At 35.3% G+C, this 27,364-nt stretch overlaps 2 protein-coding genes across 6 annotated transcripts in view; both read left to right on the top strand.

The window, feature by feature from the left end:
• Window positions 1-141: 141 nt before the first annotated feature.
• On the top strand, window positions 142-12,224 carry sec14l7 (SEC14-like lipid binding 7). 2 transcript variants are annotated; one of them, XM_067397494.1, is made up of 12 exons: window positions 142-229; window positions 930-1,005; window positions 1,885-1,928; window positions 2,467-2,529; window positions 2,613-2,801; window positions 4,799-4,894; window positions 5,090-5,150; window positions 5,246-5,329; window positions 5,458-5,564; window positions 7,243-7,382; window positions 11,273-11,442; window positions 11,570-12,224. In XM_067397494.1, the coding sequence occupies exons 1-12, from the start codon at window positions 176-178 to the stop codon at window positions 11,674-11,676; spliced, it is 1,191 nt and encodes a 396-aa protein (XP_067253595.1). In that variant the 5' UTR covers window positions 142-175; the 3' UTR covers window positions 11,677-12,224. The 2 variants fall into 2 exon arrangements, with proteins under 2 accessions (XP_067253595.1, XP_067253596.1); XM_067397495.1 differs by lacking the exons at window positions 142-229; window positions 930-1,005 and adding an exon at window positions 1,019-1,433.
• An 858-nt stretch (window positions 12,225-13,082) lies between these two features.
• LOC137028550 (metal transporter CNNM4) overlaps window positions 13,083-27,364 on the top strand; it is a 29,311-nt gene continuing 15,029 nt past the window's right edge. For all 4 annotated transcript variants that reach the window (XM_067397492.1, XM_067397491.1, XM_067397490.1 and 1 more), the window contains exons 1-4: window positions 13,083-14,460; window positions 17,625-17,768; window positions 19,940-20,071; window positions 20,167-20,336. In XM_067397492.1, coding sequence (XP_067253593.1) covers window positions 13,083-14,460; window positions 17,625-17,768; window positions 19,940-20,071; window positions 20,167-20,336 — 1,824 coding nt within the window. The remainder of the gene's footprint in view (window positions 14,461-17,624; window positions 17,769-19,939; window positions 20,072-20,166; window positions 20,337-27,364) is intronic.

Genomic DNA, 27,364 nt, shown 5'->3' with positions numbered 1-27,364 from the left:
ATATCAAGGATTTGTTTACATGGATTGTCTCAGAATGACGCTGCATCTTTCATTCATTACCTTAGCGACGCGTGCTGTGGCTTTTCTACAGCACGCGTGCCTCTCGTGACCGAGTATAAATATCAGGTGCACGAGCTCGAGAACTCAGTGCACGAGAGTGTTTGATGCTGACAATATGAGCGGACGAGTAGGAGACCTCAGTCCCAAACAAACTGAGGCTTTAGCACAGGCAAGTCAAGGCACACACTTTGTGTGTTTTAACATTTTATTCCTTAATTTCAAGATATTTTTACTTAGCATATTGAGTGTCAGTCATATAGTTTCTTTTAAAATAGACTACACTATCTTTTAGGCCTACATGTCATTTTTAATAGCCTTTAATATATGATATACAGTACCATTCAAAAGGTTGGTTTTTTTTAAGAAATTAATAATTTTATACAGCAAGGATGCATTAAATTGATAAAATTAAAGGGACAGTAAGACATTTCTATTATTACAAAAGGTTTCTGTCAAATAAATGTTGATTATTCACTAAATAATCCTGGCAATGTGTCACAGTTTCCACAAAAAATAAACTGTTTCAATATTTATAATAATCAGAAAAGTTTCTTGAGCAGCAAATCAGCATATTAGAATGATCATGTGACACTGAAGACTGGAGTAATTATGCTAAACACTGAGATTTGATCACAGAAATGAATTACATTTTAAGGTGCATTATTACAATATTATTATAATATTACAACTTTTTTAATTGTAATGATATTTCACAATATTACTGTTTTCACTGAATAAATGCAGTTTTTAAATCGTACCAAACTTTTGAATGGTAGAGTATCATTATATTAAAATGTAATGCAAAACTAATCTTCAGAGTTTAACCCTGTTAAAGAAATGTTATATTTAAATGTCATTTGTTTGGTCAGTTTCGGGAGAAAATATCAGATGTGTTGGATCAACTGTCCAATCAAACTGACCATTACCTTCTCCGGTGGCTCAGAGGTGAGGACGGATTCACAAACATCAGAGTAGTTGGAAAACAACATGTGCTTTTCTGGGAGTTTGATTTCAGGTTAACTTTTATTTTGAATATAGTGGAGACCTGCTTTTAAATGACTTATCTCTGACTGCGTGGTCATATCGGATGACCTTATGACCTCATGAACCTGTGTGTTGAGTAACAGCATGCCAGATCTACAATAATCATCAGGAAACACTTGTGATTATATGGAGGACAATATATGCAAGTACTCTTCCATGAAAAAACACAAGAGTTATTTCTGAGATTTATTTTTTCTTTACCGATTGCTTTATCTTAACCAGTTTTATCTAGAAATCAATATTTTCTGTTGAGATAGAACATCCCAAAACCATCTGCTGACTTTACTTTTTGAGAGGGAAGTCCAAGGTGACATTCTTGTGAATGTAATGTATGTGTCAATATTTATCTCTCTTCACTTGTGATTTTTGACCATTGCAGAATTATTTGCTCTCACCGTTTGCACTACATTATTGTATAATATTCTACAGTCCTCATATGCATTTAGTCCTTAATTGTGATTTATCTAGGAAAGCGCAAGATAGTAGTCTGGCATGTGCTTTATTTATTTAACCACCGTAGACATTGAAGAATTGAAAATGAATTAAATGCAAATACGTGATTGTGACGAGACAAGAAACGTTTTATATATTAGGCATGTGTGCAAATTTTAATGCAGATATTATTTGCAAATTGTTCAAAATGATTATTTCCCAACAAGAATTAGACCTAGAATTTCCTTCACTGCTCTCTTTATGCTTTATAATAAAAATGTTCAAGACATGGTTACGCCTGGATGCAGTTTGCGTAGATTTTAATGTTTGGTCATATCTTGTTTGCAGCTAGAAGCTTCAATGTCCCAAAGGCTGAGGCGATGATTAGAAAGGTAATATCCCAGCTTACATTAACTTACAGTCACTTTAAACATCTTAACTCATAATCTGTTTAGTTACCTCGCTAATTTCACTTAAAATATTGTTCAAAAGTTTGGGGTAATATGCTTAAAGAAAGAAAGAAATGAATACATTTATTTAGCAATGATGCATTAAATTGGCCAAAAATGTCAATAAAGACATTTATAATGTTACAAAAGATATACATTTCCAATAAATGCTGTTTTGTTCTTTTCAACATTGATAATAATGAAAAATGCAGCAAATCAGTATATTACAATGATCCCTGAAGGATCATGTGACACTGAAGACTGATGCTAAACATTCAGATTTGTCATCACAGGAATAAATGAAACCTGAAAATATATTATAATAGAAAACAGTTCTATTATAGATATTTTTCACAGTATAAGATAGGAAGATTCTGTAATACAGCCCCTGGAGGCCTCATTAAAGTAACAAAATTAAACCCCACAGAATTACATCAAGGTTTTCTCATTTGGCTTACACAAATCACTATATGTATTCCAGCATGTGGAGTTTCGCAAGCATATGAAAGTAGACACGATCATTGACGACTGGAGGCCGCCTGAGGTATATCAGTACAGTACAACTAAAATATTTACCATAAGCTCAGAATGAAAAATGCCCTTCTAACAGACATGTTCTCTGTCCAGGTCATCGAGCGCTATGTGGCAGGTGGAATGTGTGGCTATGATCGTGAAGGAAGTCCAATCTGGTACGATATCATCGGCCCTCTTGATCCAAAAGGCCTTTTATTGTCGGCTAGCAAACAAGACTGCCTTAGGACCAAAGTCAGAGACGCTGAACTTCTACGACAAGAGTGTGAGAAGCAGTCTAAAAAGGTACCTTCTGTCAAATAAAGACCAAATGACTAAGAATATATACCAGGCTGAAAAAAAAAAAAGATTTTGTATATTATATTATTATTATATTATTATATATTAGATTTTCTTATATTTTTGTCTGGTTTACCAGTACAAATACCTAAACATTCTTAAATCATGATACATTTACTTGAGAAGCAATATTACTTGTTTTATGAAAAATATTTGCTTAAATCAAGACAAAAATATCTGCCAGTGGGGTCAGAAAAATAAACTTAATTCTAAGGGAAAATAAGAAGCTTGTTTCCACCACTGAATAAAAACTAAAAAAGATAATTGCAACTTTTATTCTCAAATATCTGACTTTTTTACTCACAATTGCAAGTTTATATCTTGCAATTCTGACTTCTTTTCTCAGAATTGTGAGATATAAACTCCCAGTTGTGTGTTATAATGTCAAAATTGCTAGTTATAAACTCATAATTGTGAGAAATAAAGTCAGAATTGCGAGAAATAAAGTCAGAATTGTGAGAAACAAAGTCAGAATTGCAAGATATAAAGTCAGAATTGTGAGAAATAAAGTCAGGATTGCGAGAAATAAAGTCAGAATTGTGAGAAATAAAGTCAGAATTGCAAGATATAGTCGCAATTGCGAGAAATAAAGTCAGAATTGCAAGATATTAAGTAGCAATTGCGAGAAATAAAGTCAGAATTGTGAGAAATAAAGTCTGAATTGTGAGAAATAAAGTCAGAATTGCAAGATATTAAGTAGCAATTGCGAGAAATAAAGTCAGAATTGTGAGAAATAAAGTCAGAATTGCAAGAAATAAAGTCAGAATTGTGAAAAATAAAGTCAGAATTGCAAGATATAGTCGCAATTGCAAGAAATAAAGTCAGAATTGTGAGAAATAAAGTCAGAATTGCAAGATATTAAGTAGCAATTGCGAGAAATAAAGTCAGAATTGTGAGAAATAAAGTCTGAATTGTGAGAAATAAAGTCAGAATTGCAAGATATTAAGTAGCAATTGCGAGAAATAAAGTCAGAATTGTGAGAAATAAAGTCAGAATTGTGAGAAATAAAGTCAGAATTGTGAGAAATAAAGTCAGAATTGCAAGATATTAAGTAGCAATTGCGAGAAATAAAGTCAGAATTGTGAGAAATAAAGTCTGAATTGTGAGAAATAAAGTCAGAATTGCAAGATATTAAGTAGCAATTGTGAGAAATAAAGTCAGAATTGCAAGATATAGTCGCAATTGCGAGAAATAAAGTCAGAATTGCGAGAAATAAAGTCCGAATTGTGAGAAATAAAGTCAGAATTGCAAGATATAGTCGCAATTGCGAGAAATAAAGTCAGAATTGCGAGAAATAAAGTCCGAATTGTGAGAAATAAAGTCAGAATTGCAAGATATAAAGTAGCAATTGCGAGAAATAAAGTCAGAATTGTGAGAAATAAAGTCAGAATTGCAAGATATAGTTGCAATTGTGAGAAATAAAGTCAGAATTGTGAGAAATAAAGTCAGAATTGTGAGAAATAAAGTCAGAATTGTGAGAAATAAAGTCAGAATTGAAAGATATAAAGTTGCAATTGTGAGAAATAAAGTTAGAATTGCAAGAAAAAAGGTCAGAATTGCGACTATATCATGCAATTATGACTTTATAACACGAAATTGTGAGTTTATATCATGAAAAAAAGTTGCAATTTCCTTTTATTTTTTATTCAGTGGCGGAAACAGGCTTCCATATTTTTCTTACCCCATTGGCAGGTTTTTTTTCTTGTTTCAAGCATAAATTTTAATACTTTCTTCAGAAAGCAAGACTTAATATCTATCATTTTGCTTCTCTAGTAAATCTATCTTGATTTAAGGATATTTAGATACTTATACTGAAAAAGAAGCCAAAAAAATCTGAGTAAGAAAATCAGACTATTTTCTAATGTCAGATATTTTATTATCGGAACCTTCACATTAATTTGCTCAATTGTTTACAGTTGTTTTTGGGTGATTTTATTCATCAGCTTGGCAAACACATTGAATCAGTCACCATCATTTATGACTGTGAAGGGCTTGGCATGAAACATCTCTGGAAACCTGTTGTTGAGATGTACGGTGAGGTAGGAACATGACGCTTTCAGTACAGCTTGGTCATTTTGAAGCCCAATAATTAGACACAAACTTATAACATTGCTATATATAATTGTTTGTTTATCACTTTGGCCTAGTGGTTAGCGCACATGTTCGGACATGCAAGCTAAAACGGTCATATTGTGATATTATTTTTGCCTTTTCTTGCAATTTCTTCGATGCAGATTCTGACTATGTATGAAGAAAATTATCCTGAGAGCCTAAAAAAGGTGCTTTTAATCAAAGGTGAGTCATTGTTGCACCAGTAAAATCACACTGTGATGCTGTTTAATAATAAACCATTTTGAAATCTTTTAATGCTTTAATTCTTCTTCTAACAGCCCCTAAACTCTTCCCTATTGCATACAACTTGGTCAAACACTTCTTGCGTGAGGAAACAAGGCAGAAGATTGCTGTGCTGGGTTGTAAGTTGTCTAACTAGTACTGTTTGTTAAGGCAAACATCATGATTGTGTTTGACTGCGGTGTGTCATTAATCCTGCATGAATGACACCTCACGAATGGCCATTTCTCTTTTGATCTGCTCCTCACAGCCAACTGGAAAGAGGTGTTGAGGAACTATGTGGATGCTGATCAGTTACCTGCGGTTTATGGAGGCTCTATGACTGATCCTGATGGAAACCCTCTCTGTAAGACCATGGTGAGATTCACATACACTACTGTTTGAAAGAAATTAACAGGGTACAACATGGCTAAAGGTGCACCGGGGTATAAGGCGCCTTTGATTTTATTTACCTCTTAACCACTAGATGGCACAAAAACTTTCCAAAAAAATCTGCTTTTCAAAAAAGGCACCCCTGCTGTTGGGCAAAAGTAAGGAAGAGGATTAGGGCCAAGCAATAATAAAAAAATAAAACCATCTCGAGATTAAAGTTTTTAAATTACGAGAAAAAACTCATTACATTTCGGGAAAAAAGTCCAGATAAAATGTTAAGAATAAACTCGTTAAATTACGAGAAAAAAACTCGTTAAAATTCGAGAAAAAAGTCGAGATAAAATGTTGAGAATAAACTCATTAAATTACGAGAAAAAAGTTGTTAAATTACGAGAAAAAAATAGTTAAATTATGAGAAAAATGCCATTAAATTTCGAGAAAAAAGTCTAGATAAAATGTTGAGAATAAAGTCATTAAATTATGAGAAAAAAGTTAAATTACGAATTTGTTCTTATAATTTAACGACTTTTTTCTCAAAATTTAATGACTTTATTCTCAACATTTTATCTCGACTTTTTTTTTTTTCATAATTTAACAACTTTAATCTTGAGATGATTTTATTTTTGTATTATTGCTTGGCCCTAATCCTCTTCCGTACAAAAGGCACAAAAATTATCATGATAATAAATAGATGGCTGTCTTTTTGTTGACATGACATGGTTAGATTTAGATGGTAAATATCATATATTAAGTTGGCTAATCAACATATTTATAATAAAACCATTATATTTAAAAAAAAATATGATATTAATCATATCATATAATGAAATATTTATTTTTACTACTGTAAATCTATATTAAATTATTATGGGATCTCCTTCAATGATTTTAGAATCTTTACTTTAAAAAAAAAATTTAATATATTTTTATATTAACATTTTTAATGACAGTATATTTAATGAACAAAGCTGAAATCTTAAAATAGTACAAACTTTGGTAAGTGATTATTTTGAACAAGTATTAACTTAGACATTATTAAAAACATATTATTTTAGCTAAAGTATTTGTATCAATACCGTGTGCCTTTTACCCCATGTGTGGCCATCTCATACATTTATAAGATTTAAGATTAAACAAAATAAACCACTTTTATAATTTATTTTCACACAAAATCTGTTGCTCCATAAATGTTATATATATATATGTGTGTGTATGTACCCTACCTTTATTCAGCAGGGATGCATTAAATTGGCCAAAAGTGACAGTACATAATAAATATTTCAATTTTAAATAAATGCTGTTCTCTTTCAACACTGACAATCATGAGAAATGTTTCTTGAGCAGAAAATCAGCATATTAGAATGATTTCTGAAGGATCATGTGACACTGAAGACTGGAGTAATGATGCTGAAAATTCAGCTTTGATCTCAAGAATAAATTACATTATAAAATATATTAAAATTGTTATTCTAAATTGTATTAATATTTTACAATATTACTGTTTTTACTGTATTTTTTATTAATTAAATGCAGCCTTTTGAGCAGAAGAGACATTTTTCTAAAACATTAAAAATTTTACTGACCCCAGTCTTTTGAATGGGAGTGTGTACAGAATACTGTACCAGTATTTAGTTGTTTTTACTCCTCCGACTCTTCCTCCCAGTTACGTTATGGTGGTGTAGTGCCAAAGTCCTACTACGTACGGGACTCTATCAAAGTGCAATATGACCAGTGCGTCACAATTAGCCGTGGCTCTTCGTACCAGCTAGATTATGAGGTGCTCTTTCCAAACTGCTTGCTACGGTAAGTGCCATTTTTCAGTGCTAATAGTTATGCATAAGTGCTTTGCAAAATACACTCTAAAAAATAAACACTTTTTATTGGCATCTATTGTTGCACAAAGAGCCTTTAAAGGTACAGTATGTAACTTTTTTTATTCAAAATGATCAAAATTTAAATAATGAGTCAATCCAAAACATGTTTTGTCTTCCCATGATTCACTATAGTAAGCCTATTTATAACTTTTTATATTTTAGACCTGATGGGATGGTTTTCACAGTAAATTGCGTACATAAATCACTCACCCATCTCGTCATATCCGTAAACAGAGAAAATTTTCTCCGGCTACTTTGAAGCATGTATGGCATAGGTTAGCTGTCACCTGGGCCGCATTAATGCACGGGCTTACCTGGGCTTAAGCCCAGAGCCCCGGGCTGAGGGAGGGCCCCAGTGATGCCAGAAAAAATATAACCGCATTTTATAATGTAATGACTGTCCCTTTAACATCGCTTTGATTTGAATACATCTGCTGTTCTGCGCGTGAAGTTCATTACGACGCGCCGTGTCTAGCAGCAAGTAACTAAGTATCAGTATCTGGGCAACGCGGACAGACCCAGTGGTGCTGCCTGTGTGCATACAAAACTTTTTTTTATAAACTTTTTTTTTTTTTAACTTAGCTGAACTGATTTATGGCTTTAGAACGTCATGTCATGCATCAAGACACGAGCGCAACGGTTCTGCACATCCTTCTAGCGCATGTTTACATAGAAAACAAAGAAAAAGTAGCGCAGAAAAGCGCGTTCTGTGTGAACAGCCCCAAAGAAGACAATGTGTTCGAATTTTAAAGACGTGGTGCGGCGCTACGCTTATCGACCAAAGGTGACCCTTCACTCACTGAACCCTGCAGTCGTCAGTAGTCCAATAAAAATACAAATCATGCAAAAATACAGTTTCTGAAAACGTTCAATGAGGTAAAATGTTGAAATTAACAATGAACAATACTTTTATTAACCTTACAGATGGAAACTTATTATAAAGTCTTACCATTTCATATAAATCCAAACAGTCATGCTTAAAGATGACCATCTTATCTACACAAAGGCCATAGCATTGACATAAAAAAAATATTTATTATTATTCAAATCTTTTATCTTTTATTTCATATTCTTACATTTGATAAATTAAAATAGTACACTATAGGGCTGTTACCAAATTAAATAATTTACACTGAAAAAGTACAACTGCGTTCAATAATGTTATGAGATTCTTTAAATATTTTTGAATAAACAAATAAGAAATGATGGTGGGAAATTTATACTTTTAAACATGAAATTAAGCCGCCAGTAGATGGCGGCAAGTGACCGTTTTAATGAGTGAGCCACTGAGTCATTTATTCAAACGATTCACTCTGAATCAAGATTGAAGCAGTTGTTTATGAATGGGCGATTGAATCTTCACTCAACCGATTCGTTCAGAACGCTGAATCATTCAAAACGGCTGAGCATAGCTGCGAGATGCGCTGCTTCTGCTTTGTTTGGAACTGTTTTCGCTGCTACAATAGAACAAAAAACAGGCATATTGCATCTAAAACATAAGTGATTGATAATAACTAGGCTTGTGACGGTATCAAATTTTCATGTTGCAATTAATTGATGAAGCTTTTATCACGGTATACGGTATGATCACGGTATTAAAATAAGTTGCAAAACCATTTTTGTCATAGTTTAACAGGTTTAAGAACTCTTTTTGTAATCAAACAAAAACAACTCTGACTGAAATTTTCAAACAGATTAAAATGCAAAAGAAGGCTATAAAGACCAACAGATAACACTTTACTCTGTTTAATGCATTAACTAAGATTGAGCAACAGCTATATTTGTTACAGAAAGTGTTATTTTTTGTTAATGTTAGTTTAGAAACACAAATGATCATTGTTAGTTTCATCTCAGGTCCATTAAATAAGTTATTTTGATTTTAGTAATGTTATTAAATGGTAACTAAGAAATTAACATTAATTAGTATTAGTATTTTTATTGTCAGTTTAGTGATAATGAATTAACATGTTAACTAATGAAGCTGTATGTTTTCAAAGTTTTACTGAACAATAACAAATAATCAGAACATTTCTAATCATTGGGGCATGTTGTAGTCCAGATTAAAATAAAAATAAAATAAAATAAAAGGATATTTTCAAACCTAAACATTTTTATAAGTCTTTTGTAAGTATTCAGTATTTGTTGCTGTGATGAACAACACTGAGATTACAAAAAAATGAATGGCTGTTTGAAGCATTTTAAAAACTTCACTAGTTCCGTGGTAACCGCTGCATGCTGCTGTTCCATCAGCGCCCTCTGCTGTCAGAGAGTGAACGCGCACTTTCATTCAGCTCGTCTCCTTCACTGGTTTCCGCCATGTGCTTCTCGTGCACGTTGGGATTGTTTACATCTGAGCGCGAGTCCTTTTGACGCAGAATACAGCGGTGTTGTGCATTTTATACGATTGATGGGTAAAGTATTCTTAATTGCCTTATAAAAAATTAATAATTGGTAATAAATTATTATTTACGGTATTCTGAAGTGCCGACGATTACAATATCGTGCATATTCATTATCGCGATTTATCGCATTACCGAATATCGGCACAAGTCTAACAATAACTACTTGTTTATTGAACTGTTGTATGAAATTAGTGTCAATTTCAATCGAGGTGATATTCAGGAATTCTGTCGGTCGTATGATGCTTAACTTTATCATATGTTGTAAATAGCAAGCTAAACCCCATTGAATTTTTATTGCAACATGATAACTGAGTTTCTTTGTGTGAACAGAGCTCATTTGTTTTGAATTCTCCTCAAGAGGTTACGTGATCCTCAACAGCGCAATATCACCGCCAGTACATCCACTATCAGTCGCCACTTAAGCTAGATTAATCATTCTCGCGTTTTGGTTGTTACTGACATTTTAATCAAGCTACTTATCTGGTCAGGCAAGTAAAATTCTCTTTCACTTAAAAAAATCCACTTGTCCCGCAGTCCCGGACAAGCGTATGTCGAGCCCTCGTAAGCCTATGTGCCGGGGCTCAGCCCTGGACGACCCCGGCCCAATTTAACCCCTGAATGTAGGTAATAGTGCTGGTGGATGAAGGGCCCCCTCAAGAGGTAAAGCCCAGGGGCCCCTTGTAGTCTTAATGCGGCCCTGGCTGTCACAACGAGCGAGAAAGGTTGACATGAAGCCTCTAAATCTCGAACCTCTGGGGAATCTGCTGGCAAAAAGAGAGTGCAACAGAGCTAGTAATAAACATTGGTTTGGCTTTTCGGAGATGGCGAGAACTAAGGGATTTGAAATACTGCAAAAGCAATGAAGAGATGGTGTTTTTATTACTCAACAGTGAGAAAGGTATTTTATTGAACAGATGAATTGCCATATGTAGCTCTAAAACAGTTCATTATAAATCATTATCTATTGTGAAGGCTCATATTCATCCGTAGTCACTCAGAGCTGAGGCACAAACAAAATGCTCTGTCCCAAAAAGCATGCAGTTTTGTTTTTTAACCACAAGAGGGCCAAAATTTAGTGCACCTTTAACATCCATGGGACATTTGCATTCCCCAAAATGTTCTTTATTGTGGAAAAAGGTTTTCTAAAAATTTAAAAATGTTCTGCACAGAATGCAAATGTTCCATGCGTCGCTTTTGCAACATTTCAAAAATGGTTCTTTTAAGAGCTGTGCACTGAAAGGTTCTACAGAGAAACTTAAAATGGTTCTTTCGTGAAAACGCTTTTTATTTTTAAGAGTGTAGCATGCAATATACTCCATATAGAGTATGCTATCATTCCATTCTGACCATAATCAGTCCTTCTTTTGTGAATAAACTAGTATAATACAAATAGTCATCATTGTTTTTCTCAATCTAGATGGCAGTTTGCAAGCGAAGGGTCTGATATCGGTTTTGGACTTTACCTGAAGACTAAAGGGAATGAGACAAAGAAAGTGGGAGCCATGCAGGAAATACTGCCTACCGAACGTTACAATTCCCATCTCGTTCCAGAGGATGGATCCTACACCTGTGAAGAACCAGGCATCTGTATGTTTGTTTTGAATTTTCCATTTTAGTTTTGGGTGGTTTTATGAGCACGATAACAAAAGAATAGCTTTTCTGAAGCGTCACAGGTTTATTATTTATGCTGACAGCAATCGCTTTCTCTCTATAGATGTGGTCCGATTTGACAACACTTACAGTGTGATCCATTCAAAGAAGGTCAGCTTCACCGTGGACGTGCTTCTACCTGAGGAACACTCATCAGGAAAACAGCCATAAAGCCTGACTGGAATCACACTATATCCAGCATTTATTCACAATTTTAAATAATTATTGTTATAGATAATTACGAAAAGCAATTGTACGCAGACAGTTCCTAAAAGATGTTGCATGAAGCGTTTATGATATTTGAATTACAATTTTGTATGACAAATGGAAGCAGATATAGACTGATGGGGACTATTTGGTCAGTACAGAGAACTTCCTTAATGTGAAATAATTATAATTATGGCCTAATGAGATTTTCTCTCAATGAATATGTCACTGAATGGATTTGAATCACAGCAATTGTCATAAAATTGAACTCATGTTAACACATTTAATGGTTAAATCTCACTATTATAAGAAGATTATATTAATCCTTGTAAAATTTAGGTATAGCAACCTTGATCTTAATCTTGGGTATATTTTAAATGTGTACATAATTATGCACTAATCTGAGAATAAAACACGTGATGTTGATGAGTCGATGTGTATTTGTAACACTAGAGGACGCACGTGCATCACATTCTACCCAGATTCAGCTGGATGATGTAGTGATGGTCAATAGACACAATGGCATTGATTCACAAATGACAAATACATGTACAATATGGCAGATCATTGCTGTTGATTAATTTACTTTTTATTTCTGTAATACAAAATTTATATATATATATATATATATATTTTTTTTTTTTAATTATAGTGTTTATATATAATTATTATAATAAATATAATAGTATTTATATGTAATCATGTTATTTATTGTAGCTATTTCGTACTGATATATATATATATATATATATATATATATATATATATATATATATATATATATTATATATATAATTTATTATTATTATTTAAGCGTTACAGTAAAAGAAATTGAGGGGAAATGTGTCTAATTGTCATCTAAAAACTTCCAAAATTATCTAATTTATTCAAAAAGTATATTATTTTTGCACCATTTGATATTGTGATGAATTTCACCACTGTGTTTGGTGAAAAGGACACTAGGCTAGTGCTATTACATAACTCCACCACGCGCTACAGCACTGTGTCGCGAGCAATAATAAATCAAGACGGTAGAAGAAGAAAAAATATAAAAATATAAATAGTACATCATTTTTATTTGGAAACCTGTTAGATTCTTATATTTATTTATACTTATCACCAAAATTTATTATAAAAAATATTACCTCATAGTCTCATGAGACGATTATTAATCCAAACGTGATGTATTTTACAATAAGAACGCGCAGACATATATTTTACACATTTCATTCAAAGTTGCACGCAATTTTTCCACTGTATTTAAAGTGGGCGTTGCGCAATTTTGCATTATGCAAATGAGGGGGCTGGATCCGCGTGTGGCAGCGATGACGTGACGTAATGTCCAGCCTTGCGGAGAGAGTGCAACAAACATGGCGACAGAGCGGAGCGGACAGGGGTGTCTTCTAACTTTCATCGTGTTCCTCTGGAGCTCTGTCGGCGGGCGAACGGAGACGTCGAGCCAGGGTTCCGGCAGTCAGATCCTGGGCATGCGGCTGGAGAGGAGCGACAAAGCGGCCAGCACGACGGAGGACGGACTCATCCAGGTAACGGAGGAGAGCAACGTCCTGCTCCGGTTTTATGGGGTGCACCTGAGCCCAAACGCAGCATCTCGCATCAGGTTCATGGAGTACGTGGATACGGGGCACAGTGACACGTTAAACAGGACTTGTGAGGATTTCACCAAAGACATGAGCATCGGCACCTATATGAACGTGAGCAATAGGGGTACATCAGGTGTGGTGAGTGTATATGTAAAGCCAATGCGTAAAAGTGAACGAGAGAAGACCTACAGCCTGTGTGTCAGGCAGGATTTTGGAGATAAATGGCTCCAGTTGGGTGATAATGATGGTAGATTGGTAGTCATAGAGGAGAAAACATCTCTTTTACCTCTTTGGTTTCAAGTCATCCTGGTGTCAAGCTTGCTGGCGTTGTCCGGCATGTTCAGTGGACTCAACCTGGGGCTCATGGCGTTGGACCCAATGGAGCTTCGCATTGTGCAAAGTTGTGGCACTAATAAGGAGAAGAAGTATGCGCGGAAAATCGAACCCATCCGAAGCAAGGGCAACTATCTGCTTTGCTCTTTATTGTTGGGTAATGTACTGGTCAACACAACTTTGACGATCCTACTGGATGATTTGATTGGGTCAGGGTTGGGAGCCGTGGTGGCATCTACAGTTGGCATTGTCATATTTGGTGAAATCGTGCCACAAGCGCTCTGCTCGCGCCACGGCTTGGCCGTAGGCGCCAACACCATCGTGCTGACCAAATTTTTCATGCTACTGACCTTCCCATTGTCATTCCCCATCAGTAAGCTCTTGGATTACATCCTGGGGCAGGAAATCGGCACCGTCTACAACCGTGAGAAGCTAGTGGGGATGCTGAAGGTCACAGAGCCCTACAACGACCTGGTCAAAGAAGAGCTGAACATCATACAAGGCGCTCTCGAACTGAGAACCAAGACGGTTGAGGATGTGATGACACCGCTGAGCAACTGCTTCATGATTCACATTGACGCCGTGCTCGACTTCAACACCATGTCGGAGATCATGGAAAGTGGCTACACGCGGATACCTGTGTACGACTGTGAGCGCTCCAACATTGTTGACATCCTGTACGTCAAAGACCTGGCCTTCGTTGACCCGGACGACTGCACCACGCTTAAAACGGTCACCAAGTTCTACAACCACCCGGTGCATTTTGTCTTCCACGACACTAAGTTGGACGCCATGTTGGAGGAGTTTAAAAAAGGTTAGTGATTAATGTGTGTCCTAGGTTTGTACTGAACGTGCTGTGCTCACAGGAAGCACCGTGCGCAGTTGTTTTCACCCTCCTATTGATTACGATGGGTGCTCAGATTCCCCCTGAGAGCTGAATCGATGACCATATGCACCCTGGATCAGCCTCCAATCAATATGAAGCTCTTCTAGAAATGCTGGAGGAATCCCATGCTGCCAAAAGCACCTGTCACTCATTAAAAATGCACATCATCATCCGGTCCACCACAGTTTGCACACAGATTCAGGGCTGTAACCACCATAGAACTTTTTACGGAGATATATTCCCCTCAATATTCCGATTATTCTTTATTGTTAACACTTTTATGTTAACAAGAACCAATAATGAATAATACTTCTACTGCATTTATTAATCTTAAAGGGATCGTTCACCCAAAAATGAAAATTCTGTCATCATTTATTCGCCCTCAAGTTGTTCCAAACCTGTATGAATTTCTTTCTTCTGCTGAACACAAAGGAAGAATATAGGTAACCAAACAGTCGATGGACCACATTCAAACTATGGATATCAATTGTTTGCTTTACCTATATTCTTCCTTTGTGTTCAGCAGAAGAAATTAATTCATACAGGTTTGGAACAACTTGAGGGCGAGTAAATTTTTTTCCTTTAATCTCAACATTTTAAAATGTATTATATTAATACATTTTTAATATCAAAAGTTATCTGTTAACATTAGCTAATGCACTGAGAACTAACATTAACAATTTCACAAAAATTAATAAATGCTATAAAAAAACATTGCTTAGTGTTAGTTCATGCATTAACTAATTAACTAAGATGTTTTATTCCTGTGTCTTAAACCGTAAAGGTCATGGGTTCAATTCCTTGGAAATGCATGAACTTTAAAGGATTAGTTCATTTTAAAATGAAAATTAGCCCAAGCTTTACTCACCCTCAGGCCATCCTAAGTGTATATGACTTTCTTCATTCTGATGAACACAACTGGAGTTATATTAATAAATATCCTGATGCATCCAAGCTTTATAATGGCAGTGAACAGGATCAACGAGTTTGAAGCTCAAGAAAGTGCATCCATCCATTATAAATGTACTCCACACAGCTCCAGGGGGTTAATAAAGGCCTTCTGAAGTGAAGCGATGCATTTGTGTAAGAAAAATATCCATATTTAACAAGTTATGAAGTAAAATATCCATCTTCAACTTACATCATTTGAATATGGAAGGCGTAGGACGTAGCGTAAGCATTTTGAACTGCGAGACGTGTGACATTTTCTTCGTTGAATAGTTGAATATGGAAGCCGTTCTGACGGAAGATAGATATTTTACTTTATAACTTGTTAAATATGGATATTTTTTTTACACAAATGCATCGCTTCACTTGAGAAGGCCTTTATTAACCCCCTGGAGCCGTGTGGAGTCCATTTATAATGGATGGATGCACTTTCTTGAGCTTCAAACTCGTTGGTCCCGTTCACTGCCATTATAAAGCTTGGATACATAAGGATATTTATTAATATAACTCCAATTGTGTTCATCAGAATGAAGAAAGTCATACACTTAGGATGGCTTGAGGGTGAGTAAAGCTTGGGCTAATTTTCATTTTAAAAGGAACTAATCCTTTAAAACGTAAACCTTGAATGCAATGCAAGTCGCTTTGGATAAAAGCATCTGACAAATGCATATCATGATTTATTTTACTTTATTGGCTTTAATCATGACATTTATGCTGCCATTGTTTTAAACAAACTGTGTTGAAGAAAATTTCAAAATGCATGTGTGTGAAACACAAATTTGCCTCATAATGTGTTCATGTAAAGATGAGTTTTGTGGGTGGTGTTTTGGAATGATTGGCAGTTTCAAGTCCCTCCCACTGTGTTTTTCATGTACCGATCAGTGCAGCACTGCAGAGGTGCCACAGCGGGACAAAACCCAAGTGACATGCACTGTATTGTCCAAAACGTCTACTCGGGACAACTGCATTTGATGACAATTTTGTAGAAACTCTCTGCACCCTATGCAAATGTGTTTTTACTGTTTGTTTAAAATGAGCTCCACTGAGATATGAATATATGTAAATAAGCTTATGACTATGCAAGTATATAATTTGCTAAATGCTGATCCCTGAGGAGCACTGGAGTATATCTCAGCTTGAAAATATTAGATCTCTTAAACACTCTGCTTGTCTAAAGCTTTCTGTATTAAGGCTTGATCACATAAATCCCTCTGAGGAAAACGGATTTCAGAAAGAAATCTGCATATTTCCTTCATGTTTCCTCTATTTAGGATAACTTTTTAGGGATGTATGATATATCATATTAGCCATTATTTACTGTTGATCAGACTTGGGGTTAGTGATTTGAACTTTGTTCAAAGTTTTATTTATTTATTAATTTGAGTCTTAATGAGTCTGATATTGAAAATAAATGATATTTTGATGCCTGATTTTACATGTATTTTAATTATAGATCAAAACTTTAGTTGGGGGGGGAAAAACGGCATTAACATATAACATAAGAATAATAACTGGTTGTCGGTATTGGCCAGATTTTTTATATTGGTGCATCCGTGTATTTTAATTCAGATTTGAGCGTTCAGTAAGTATTGCTCAGATTCAGTGTTTTAACAGTTCATGTCCAGTAATGTTGATTTTGAGAATTTTGCAGATTCATATATTTTACTCATAACTTTAAATGCCCTCAAAGTGTCTTCTGGTCTGGTCTTGCTCCATCATTCCCTTTTCGCTTTCTTTTTCTAATCCCCAGACATCTCCGTCATTTCCCCCTCCTAAGCTCTTTTAGCTCTAAGTTTAGTAGCAATTCTGATCTCTCTTTTGGCTCCAAACATGAAGCGCTAATGCTCCAGTATTGCTTAAATGGTTATGATTGATCTGGCCCCTCAGAAAAAACAAGATGATGAATAATTCATGGAGTTTTCAGACTCTGCAGTGATATGGCTCATTAATATGTATGTCCATGCAGTGCTTCAGTATGTATATGGTTTGAAGCATTCTTCTACACCCACTCAGTGGGTTTCCTGGTGTGAACTAAATCTATGTTAAGTAACTTTTAAAGCCATTCTGATTGCAATTTCAACACTTAGTGCATTTAATTTTGTGTTTTTCTAGTGTTCAACATGTTTAGGTGTTTCTGTCCACAGGTAAATCCCACCTGGCCATCGTTCAGAAGGTGAATAATGAGGGTGAAGGAGATCCGTTCTATGAGGTTCTGGGGCTGGTCACGCTGGAGGACGTTATTGAGGAAATCATCAAATCCGAGATCCTGGACGAGTCTGATCTCTACAGTATGTTAATGATAGTGATGTCCTTTATCGTTTTCTCATTTTGCATTGAAATATGGGATTTTATAACCCTTTGATGCTTTTCAGTCAATTTTGACTGAAAATGATTACTTAAAGGATTAGTTCACTTCAGAATTAAAATTTCCTGATAATGTACTCACCCCCATGTCATCCAAGATTCTTCAGTCGAAAAGAAATAAAGGTTTTTAAGGAAAACATTTCAGGATTTTTCTCCATATAGTGGACTTGGGGACCAACAGGTTGAAGGTCCAAATGTCAGTTTCAGTGCAGTCTTATCTAGTGAAACGATTTTAAATTATAAACTTTTTAATCACAAATGCTCATCTTGTACTGCTCTGTGATGTGCCTCTCAACTCGTAAATCATGTTGGAAAGGTTACGCATGACGCGTGACAAAGCTATCGTGCAAAAACTAAGTCAAATGATGTCGGATGATTTTGAAGTTGGACGAGAAAATGAGATGAAGCTTTTCCCTACCACAGTACTTCAGCCTACGTCACTTGTGACCTTTCCAAGTGATTACGTAATGCGTGGCGGATCACAGAGCAGTGCTAGATGAGCATTTGTGGTTAAAAAAGTTTGAAAAATTTGAAGCTGCACTGAAACTGACATTTGGACCTTCAACCCATTGAAGTCCACTATATGGAGAAAAATCCTGGAATGTTTTCCTCAAAAACCTTCATTTCTTTTCAATTGAAGAAAGAAAGACATAAACATGTTGTATGACATGGGGGTGAGTAAATTATCAGGAAGTTTTAATTCTGAAGTGGACTAATACTTTAATCGGAATGGTATGAAACTTGGTGACTTGTGGCACTTGATATGTGAACAGGTTAAATGGTCCTAAAAAATAGTCTCACTTGTACTCCTTGCACATAAAAAAATGTCTGACATGGAAATTAATTGGAAATTTTAAAAAAGCACAGCAATGAAGGGGTTAATTTAAAAAGAATTAAAGGTGCCGTCAAATGTCTTTTTAAAAGATGTTATATTAGTCTAAGGTATCCCCTGAATGTGTCTGTGAAGTTTCAGCTCAAAATACCCCATAGATTTTTTTAAATTAATTTTTTTAACTGCCTATTTTGGGGCATCATTAAATATGAGCTGATTCAGGCTGCGGCCCCTTTAAATGCTCACGCTCCCCGCCCACAGAGCTCGCGCTTGCCTTTAACAGCATAAACACAGTTCACACAGCTAATATAACCCTTAAAATTGTTCTCTGACGACTCTTGTCTCCGTGAATACAGTAATAAACTATGGTAACTTTAACCAACAGCCTACATTAGCAACATGCTAACGAAAGATCTAGAAAGACAATTTATAAATATCATTAAAAATATCATGTAATCATGGATCATGTCAGTTATTATTGCTCCATCTGCCATTTTTCACTATTGTTTTTGCTTGCTTACCTAGTCTGATGATTCAGCTGTGCACAGATCCAGACGTTAATACTGGCTGCCCTTGTCTAATGCCTTGAACATGAGCAAATATTGGGGGCGTACATATTAATGATCCGGACTGTTACGTAACAGTCGGTGTTATGTTGAGATTCGCCTGTTCTTCTGAGGTCTTTTAAACAAATGAGATTTATATAAGAAGGAGGAAACAATGGAGTTTAAGACTCACTGTATGTCATTTCCATGTACTGAACTCTTGTTATTTAACTATGCCGAGGTAAATTCAATTTTTAATTCTAGGGCACCTTTAAAAAAAATTAGGAAAAATTTTATTGTACAAATTGTGGAGAAAATGAGTCATAATTGTTGCATAAATTTGACTTAGTACCATAATATTCCCTTGAAATACAAAATATTAAATAAAAAATATTATTCAACAAAAATATATTACATTGATTTAGCATTCGAGGTTCGATCTTTTTTGACCGGGAACAGTATGAGTTTGACTGCTAAATGAGGAGCACAAGAGATTTAAATCTAATCTAATCTAATGGTCTAATAATTGATTTATTAATTGGTTCAATTATTGATTTATTGATCTGGGCTGCATTTCTCAAAAGCATCATAAGCCTAAGCAGATCATAGAGACTATTGGTGCCAATGGCTTCTATAATCTGCTTAGGATGCTTTTGGGAAACGAGATGACTGAATGGTTGCATGATTCATTATTTTTTTCATTTTTTTTGTATGCTAGCTGACAATCGCAACAAAAAGAAAGTGGATCCCAATAAGAACAAGAGGGACTTTTCTGCTTTCAAACAGAATGAATCCAAAGTCAAGATATCCCAGCAGCTAATGCTAGCAGCGCATCGTTTCCTCGCTACTGGTGAGCTGTTGAGATTAGTGAGATTATCATCTCGCTCTTTGAGCATTTGCTTTTGCAGATAACAGGCAATTTTTTGCTTATCCATCTTTCCGTAGAGGTGAGCATTTTCAGTCCACTCCAGATCAAAGACAAGGTCTTACTGCGAATCCTCAAACACCCGGATGTCATTCAGGAGATCAAGTTCAACGAGAACGACAAGCGCTCGCAACAGCACTATTTATATCAGCGTGGAAAACCTGTCGACTTTTTCATCCTCATACTTCAGGTAAGTAAAACTGATCAGTAGGCCTGCAATCAGAATTCAGCAGAAAGCTAATATCTACACTGCATGTGTGTTTATTAAATATTTAGTTTAGTTTGAAAATTCAATTCAATTCACATTTATTTGTATTGCGCTTTTCACGATACATATCGTTTCAAAGCAGCTTTACAGAGAATGCATGTCAACATTACAATTTAAAAATGCAGCTAGCAAATAATGTAATAATTTAGGCAATTAAAGGGTTAGTTCACCCAAAAATGAAAATGATGTCATTAATGACTCACCCTCATGTCGCTCCAAACCCGTAAGACCTCCGTTCATCTTCAGAACACAGTTTAAGATATTTTAGATTTAGTCCGAGAGCTTTCTGTCCCTCCATTGAAAATGTATGTACGGTATACTGTCCATGTCCAGAAAGGTAATAAAAACATCATCAAAGTAGTCCATGTGACATCAGTGGGTTAGTTAGAAGTTTTTGAAGCATCGAAAATACATTTTGGTCCAAAAATAACAAAAACTACGACTTTATTCAGCATTGTCTTCTCTTCCGGAATCCTTTCCATTGAATTGATTCCATTGAATTGATTCCATTGAATTGATTCCATTGAATTGATTCCATTGAATCCTTTCATCTGTCGGCGTTGGTAATGCACTTTTTTACGTCGCCGTGATTGTTTTTGGCGATTAGGACATCCACGACATGCACACTTACACACCATTTTAAAAAATATAGCAATACCAAAATACAAACAATGTAGAATAGCTTGAATACAGCGTGCGTCTCCCTCAGACTGTAAACGAAGCTCGGGCACACCGGATAACACGTCAGCAGCGTCACTGTCCAGAGCAGAAGGGGGTGGAAATGCACCAATAAGCTGGATGCCAACCGCCGTAAAACAGGAAAGAAGAAGAAGAAGAAGAAGTGGAGTTGTGAACGCGAATTGACAACAGACCCGGAAGAGAATACAATGCTGAATAAAGTCGTAGTTTTTATTTTTGGACCAAAATGTATTTTCGATGCTTCAAAATGTTGCGGATGTCCTAATTGCCAAAAACAACCACGGCGACATAAAAGTGCATTACCAACGCCGACAGGTGAAAGGATTCAATGGAATCAATTCAATGGAATCAATTCAGTGGAATCAATTTAATGGAATCAATTCAATGGAAAGGATTCCGGAAGAGAAGACAATGCTGAATAAAGTCGTAGTTTTTGTTATTTTTGGACCAAAATGTATTTTCGATGCTTCAACAAATTCCAACTAACCCACTGATGTCACATGGACTACTTTGATGATGTTTTTATTACCTTTCTGGACATGGACAGTATACCGTACATACATTTTCAATGAACGGAGGTCTTACGGGTTTGGAACGACATGAGGGTGAGTCATTAATGACATAATGACATTTTTGGGTGAATTAACCCTTTAATTTACAATCACTGTTAGCAGTTTAACTGAAGGTAGAAGAAATGAGCTCCTGGAAAAATGAATTCCATATAACCAATAATTAGGATATATAGAAATTTTGGAATTTGCATGTTGATCCAGATGATTGCGTCTTCTGAAGTCCTCGGAGGAGTTGGCGCCGTCTCTTCATAGGTGTTGGTCATCTCAAAATGCTTTCAGCTACCGGAAAAGTGCCTTTAAAGGGATAGTTCACCTAAAAATAAACGTTTTCTGTTCATTTACACTCTCAGGCCATACAAGATGTGGGTGTCTATTTTTCTTCAGTATAACAGTAAAGAAGATTTTTAGCTGAATCTGTTGTCCTTGGTGATTCATATAATGCAAGTCAATGGGTGCCGACACTTTGAGAGTCAAAAAAACATATGATTAAACATAAAATTAATACCCGCGGCTCCTGACGATACATTGAGGTCTTATGAAGCGAAACGATCCGTCTATGCAAGAAACTGAAAATTATTTACAGCATTTTTACTTTTAATCCACAGCCTCTGCAAACGATGAGCTGACGCTCACGTATTGTATTGTTCATCAAAATCATATTTGCTTGTGCTTACCCTGGATGCCACAACCTATATATGCGTGATCTCAATCAGGATGATTGACTTTTCGCAGATTCCCAACGTTTGAGCTCTTGCGTATACGTCATTATGCGACAGGAAGCTCACGCTCAGTACCGTTTGGATTACAGGTAATAATGTTGTAAATAATGTTCAGTTTCTTGCACAGACCAATCGTTTCGCTTCATAAGGCCTCAATGTATCGTCAGGAGCCACGGGTATTAATTTTGTTTTGCCTGTGTTTTGACTCTCAAAGTGACGGTAGCCGTTGACTTGCATTATATGAATCGCTGAAGACCACGGTTTCAGCTATAAATCTTCTTTACTCTTCTACTGAAGAAAAGTCCCCTACATCTTGTATGGCCTGAGGGTGAGTAAATTAACAGCAAATATTCATTTTTGGGTGAACTATCCCTTTAAAGCCGAAATTGTGCAATAAATAATTGGTCACCTGTTAGTGGAGCTTGCTAGGGCAAATATCATGATTGCTTAAACTGTTTAAATTAAACTTTGGATTACCTGGATTGTTTGTGCTAACTTGTGTGGCTTGTTGAAGATTTCTGTGCTAATACATACTCTAAACGATCATATTTATGAAGATAAACAGAAGATATACCTCAGGCTTGCATCTTTAATCTGCCTCTTTGAGTTTTTTCCATTTTATTTTCAGATATCAAATAAATTGCATGTAATGGTTTATGGTTATGTTTGTTTTATTTTTAATGGCATTTTATGATTCATTTAAATATATTAATTTAAAGGCACAATATGTAAGATTTTTGGATTAAAATATACAAAAACCACTAGAACTGTTATATATTTTGTTGACTTGTGTACTTACATTATCCTAGATGTTTCCGAGAATGTTTAAATCCAGAGAAATAAGCAATTTTAACCAGGACCAGGACCAGATACATTTATAGACAGAAAACTAATCATCGTTATATAGATCAACACAGTTATTCTTATTGTTTCAATCTCGTTTTCTTGATTTTCCGTGAGTACCATGTTTTTATCATGCCTCAAAGACAACCCTTTTTTTGTCAAGTGGCTAACATAGCATAACCAGTAGGCAATCTCCTAGCAACCCCAGAACACCATAGCAACTGCATAGCAACACCCTGGTAACCATCTAAAACTCTCTAGTTATCATTGTTTTGTTGATTTCTACTCAGCACAAACACGCTCACATAGATTATAAGTCTTTAAGTCATAAACTGTCTAGTTTTGTTTTATTGCATTAGAAAGTTTGTATGGTTTGAGAAAACTGGAAAAGGTCAGAGAAGTTGGCTGTTCCCCACGGCTTGCATTATGTGATTCACTCAATTGCATCCCATGTAACCCCTCACCATTTGACCTTGTGGAGAGGACTCAATCCCCATGACATTGCTCCAGGGACATTAGCTGTACAACCATCCACAAATATCTCTCTCTCTGCCTGTCATTGGTCAGAATTCTGAGTACTTACAGGATTAGATGAATCCCCAAATAGACCATATTTTTCTGAAGAAAATATGAGTGATGCTTGCCTGTGCAAAACTTACTGCCATGATGCCAGGATGTTGTGAGTGGATACCAGGACGTTGCTTTGTGGTTGCTAAGGTGCCAAAACATATAAAACTAGTCTAGAAACCTAGAGCACCTTAACTTCTAGGAGGTTGCAAAGGCATTGCTATGTGTTTGCTAAGGTGTCACTATGTCGTTGCTTAGAACTAGCCTAATGTCTTGGCAACAACTCAGAACACCCTAGAAACCACATAGCAATAACCTGGCAACCACCTAAAACTAGGTGGTTTGCCAAGGCATTGCTATGTGCTGCTAAGGTGTTGCTATGTAGTTTTGTTTTAGATGGTTGCCAGGGTATTGCTACGTAGTTTGCTAAGGTGTTTTTTTTGGTGGTTTTCAGGGTTGTGTTACGCAGTTTCTAAGGTGTTCTGGTTGGTTGCTAGGTGGTTTGCCAAGGCATTATGTGTTGCTAAGGTTTTAGGTGGTTTCCAGGGTGTTATGCAGTTGCTAAGGTGTTCTCAGTGGTTGCTAGGTGGTTCTTACTTTCCATGTAAAAAGAGTCCACTCTGCAGTAGAGCTGCACGATTCTGGATAAATTGAGAATCACGTTTTTTTTGGGTTTAAAATAGAGATCATGGTTCTCTCACGATTCTGAATAGACAGCTAAACAAAATTACACGTAATCTACTACAGGGTTTGACATAATGTTAATTGCTGCAGTCTATTTAAAAAATTTAATTAATTTGAATTAATAAAAAAATCAGTTTGAATGAATGATTCAATGACTCACTCATAATGACTTCACTTGTTTTAATGCTAGATGAATCAGCGTTTTTGAACGTATCTATTGAATAAATGATTCAATGACAAATACATTTTTAAAAGCCACTTGTCGCCACCTACTGGTGTAACGATGAAATTGACACAATTGTTATTTGAAGTGTGAAGTTACTTGCAAAAGGTGATTTACTCTATTTTGATCACTTTTAAGTGAATTTTTTTAACAAATCTCTTGAATGAATGATTCAATGACAAATACATTTTTAACAGTCACTTGTCACCAAATAACGATTTTATCAATTACATCATTACACCAGTAGGTGAAGCATGAAGTTACCTGCAAAAGGTGATTTACTCTGTTTTGATCGCTTTTGAATGAATCTCTTGAATGAGTGATCCAATGACAAATACATTTTTAACAATCACTTATCGCTACCTACTGGTGTAAAGATGAAATTGACACAATCGTTATTTGAAGTGTGAAGTTACTTGCAAAAGGTGATTTACTCTGTTTTGATCACTTTTAAGTGAATTTTTTGAACAAATCTCTTGAATGAATGATTCAATGACAAATACATTTTTAACAGTCACTTGTCACCACCTAGTGGTGTAACGATGTAATTGATACAATTGTTATTTGAGCGTGAAGTTACATTTTTAACAGTAACTTGTCGCCACCTACTGGTGTAGTGATGTTATTGATACAATCATTATTTGAAGCATGAAATTACGTGCAAAAGGTGATTTACTCTATTTTGAACATCACCATGAACATCCGTGTTTATATCTGAACTATAAACTATTATCCCAGTACTTCTGTGATATTTTGAATTATCGTGCAGCTCTACTCTGCATTCATTTTTAGATATGGTTCGAGTCACTCCTTCAGTTTAATTCTGTTTTTTTCTGCCTGTTTTGTTGTTCGCCAAGCCGAAATCACAAGTCTGATCACTTGGAGAAGTAACAGCACACATCTCTGTACAATTTGAGTTGTTATTCATGCCTTTAGCACAAAAAACAGCACAGGATGAATTACACACAGAAGTTTAATTCTAATGAGTAGAGATTTGAAGTTTGAGCAGTTGTAATAGTGATGCTTGTAAACATTGGTAGCTCTTTTAGTGCCATTTCTTGGGCTTGGTGTGTCCATGGTGGCTCGTTTGTGCCCCTCGGTTGGGGCATCGTGGTTTGTTTCGGAGTGTCTGTGACCTCACTGTAGGTTTAGCCAGAAGAGGCTGTGCATTGGACAGGCCTGTCCTTCACTAATTGATCCCTCTTACGTAAGAAAGGGATCCTGAGCATACCAGCTCTAATCCCACCCCCTTTCTGCCAGCTCATACACATATACACACACACACACACGATTGTATACACAACCAAATAAAGTGCACTGTCCATGGCCTTGTTTTATAAAACAATCCAATCAGAAGTGAGACTGATGGAAAGACTCTTGGATGTCTATGCTACAGCAAGCAGATGATACATATATAGATATTGGCTTGTATGTGAACTCGTTCAGGGATCAACACAATACCGTGACCTTACACATAGTTTCCAGTCATCTGAATGAATATCTGTGTCGCAGCTTACTTAACGTGGCTTAAGTTTGAAGATGGTCAAGGTAGAACGAGCCGTGATAGGACACAGGGCCGACGTAGCGCACGGGCCCCTCTGGGATCAGTAAATCACATCCTGGATTTGCGGTGTTCTCGACGGGGGGTCAGCCAGGACAAGGTTAACTCTTTCAGAACCTCAGTGTGACAGTGTTTATCACTGTCGTAATCATCCCCGCGGCACAATGTCATACAGAGCATGAAGCCATGTGTCAGGGAGCGTTATGTCACACTGGCCATCAAACCGTATGTCTGCTTAAATTCACCAAACTACTCTGACTTATTTACATCTGCTAATTTCCAGACTGAATCTGCCTGTATTTAATTGAGTTTTAAAATGACTTAAAATATAATAAAAATTATCAAATAAATTTATAAATTATAACAATAATATGATGTATTGATCATTTATATTTAAATAAATATTTAAAAGTATAAGCAAATAAAAATCAGTGTATTAAATTTATATTTTATGTTCTTATACTTTTATTTAATATATTCAGTCTATTAAATTAATGATCGAATAAATTATGTAACATATAAATTAACCAATATTATGATATATTGATAATATCTTATATCTAAATAAGTATGTAATAGTATAGGAAAATAAAAAGCAATGTATTAAATAAATATATAATATTAATATATTTAATAGAATATTTAAATATGTTTAAATACATTTATTAGAAAATAAAAATATAAACTTTAATTTAAATATATAAAATGTATAAATATATAAAAATATTAATATTTTTGTAATTGAAAAATGTTTTGGCTTCTGATTTTAATAATTGGAATTTAGTAGATTAGTAGGTTTTGATGATTTGTTGGTAGTACTTCACAAAAAGGCATTAACAATAATGTTATTAACTAACAATAAACTTTTTACAGCATTTATTAACGTAGGTTAATTAATAAATTTACCATTGCTCATTAATACTTAATATTCATTAATAATGCATTAACTACTGGAAAAAAAGGTTATATGCAGAAATTTGCACATCCTAGATAACCTATAAATTATATAATTCTGTAAAAGTGTTGTTCGTTGTTGTTTTATGATACCTAATGCTAATTAACTGAACCTAATTGTAAAATGT

Source organism: Chanodichthys erythropterus, chromosome 10, assembly GCF_024489055.1.
Source record: "Chanodichthys erythropterus isolate Z2021 chromosome 10, ASM2448905v1, whole genome shotgun sequence".
Taxonomy (NCBI): domain Eukaryota; kingdom Metazoa; phylum Chordata; class Actinopteri; order Cypriniformes; family Xenocyprididae; genus Chanodichthys; species Chanodichthys erythropterus.
The sequence above is the reverse complement of the archived record's forward strand: the minus strand, read 5'-3'. Positions and strand labels throughout refer to the sequence as shown.

Bases quoted from the DNA above. Each gene is read 5' to 3' on its own strand.
- sec14l7 (XM_067397494.1), top strand. From the start codon at position 176: ATGAGCGGACGAGTAGGAGACCTCAGTCCCAAACAAACTGAGGCTTTA. The intron at 4,895-5,089 runs GTAGGAACATGA...TCTTCGATGCAG, and splicing joins TTGTTGAGATGTACGGTGAG to ATTCTGACTATGTATGAAGA. The intron at 11,443-11,569 runs GTATGTTTGTTT...TTCTCTCTATAG, and splicing joins CTGTGAAGAACCAGGCATCT to ATGTGGTCCGATTTGACAAC.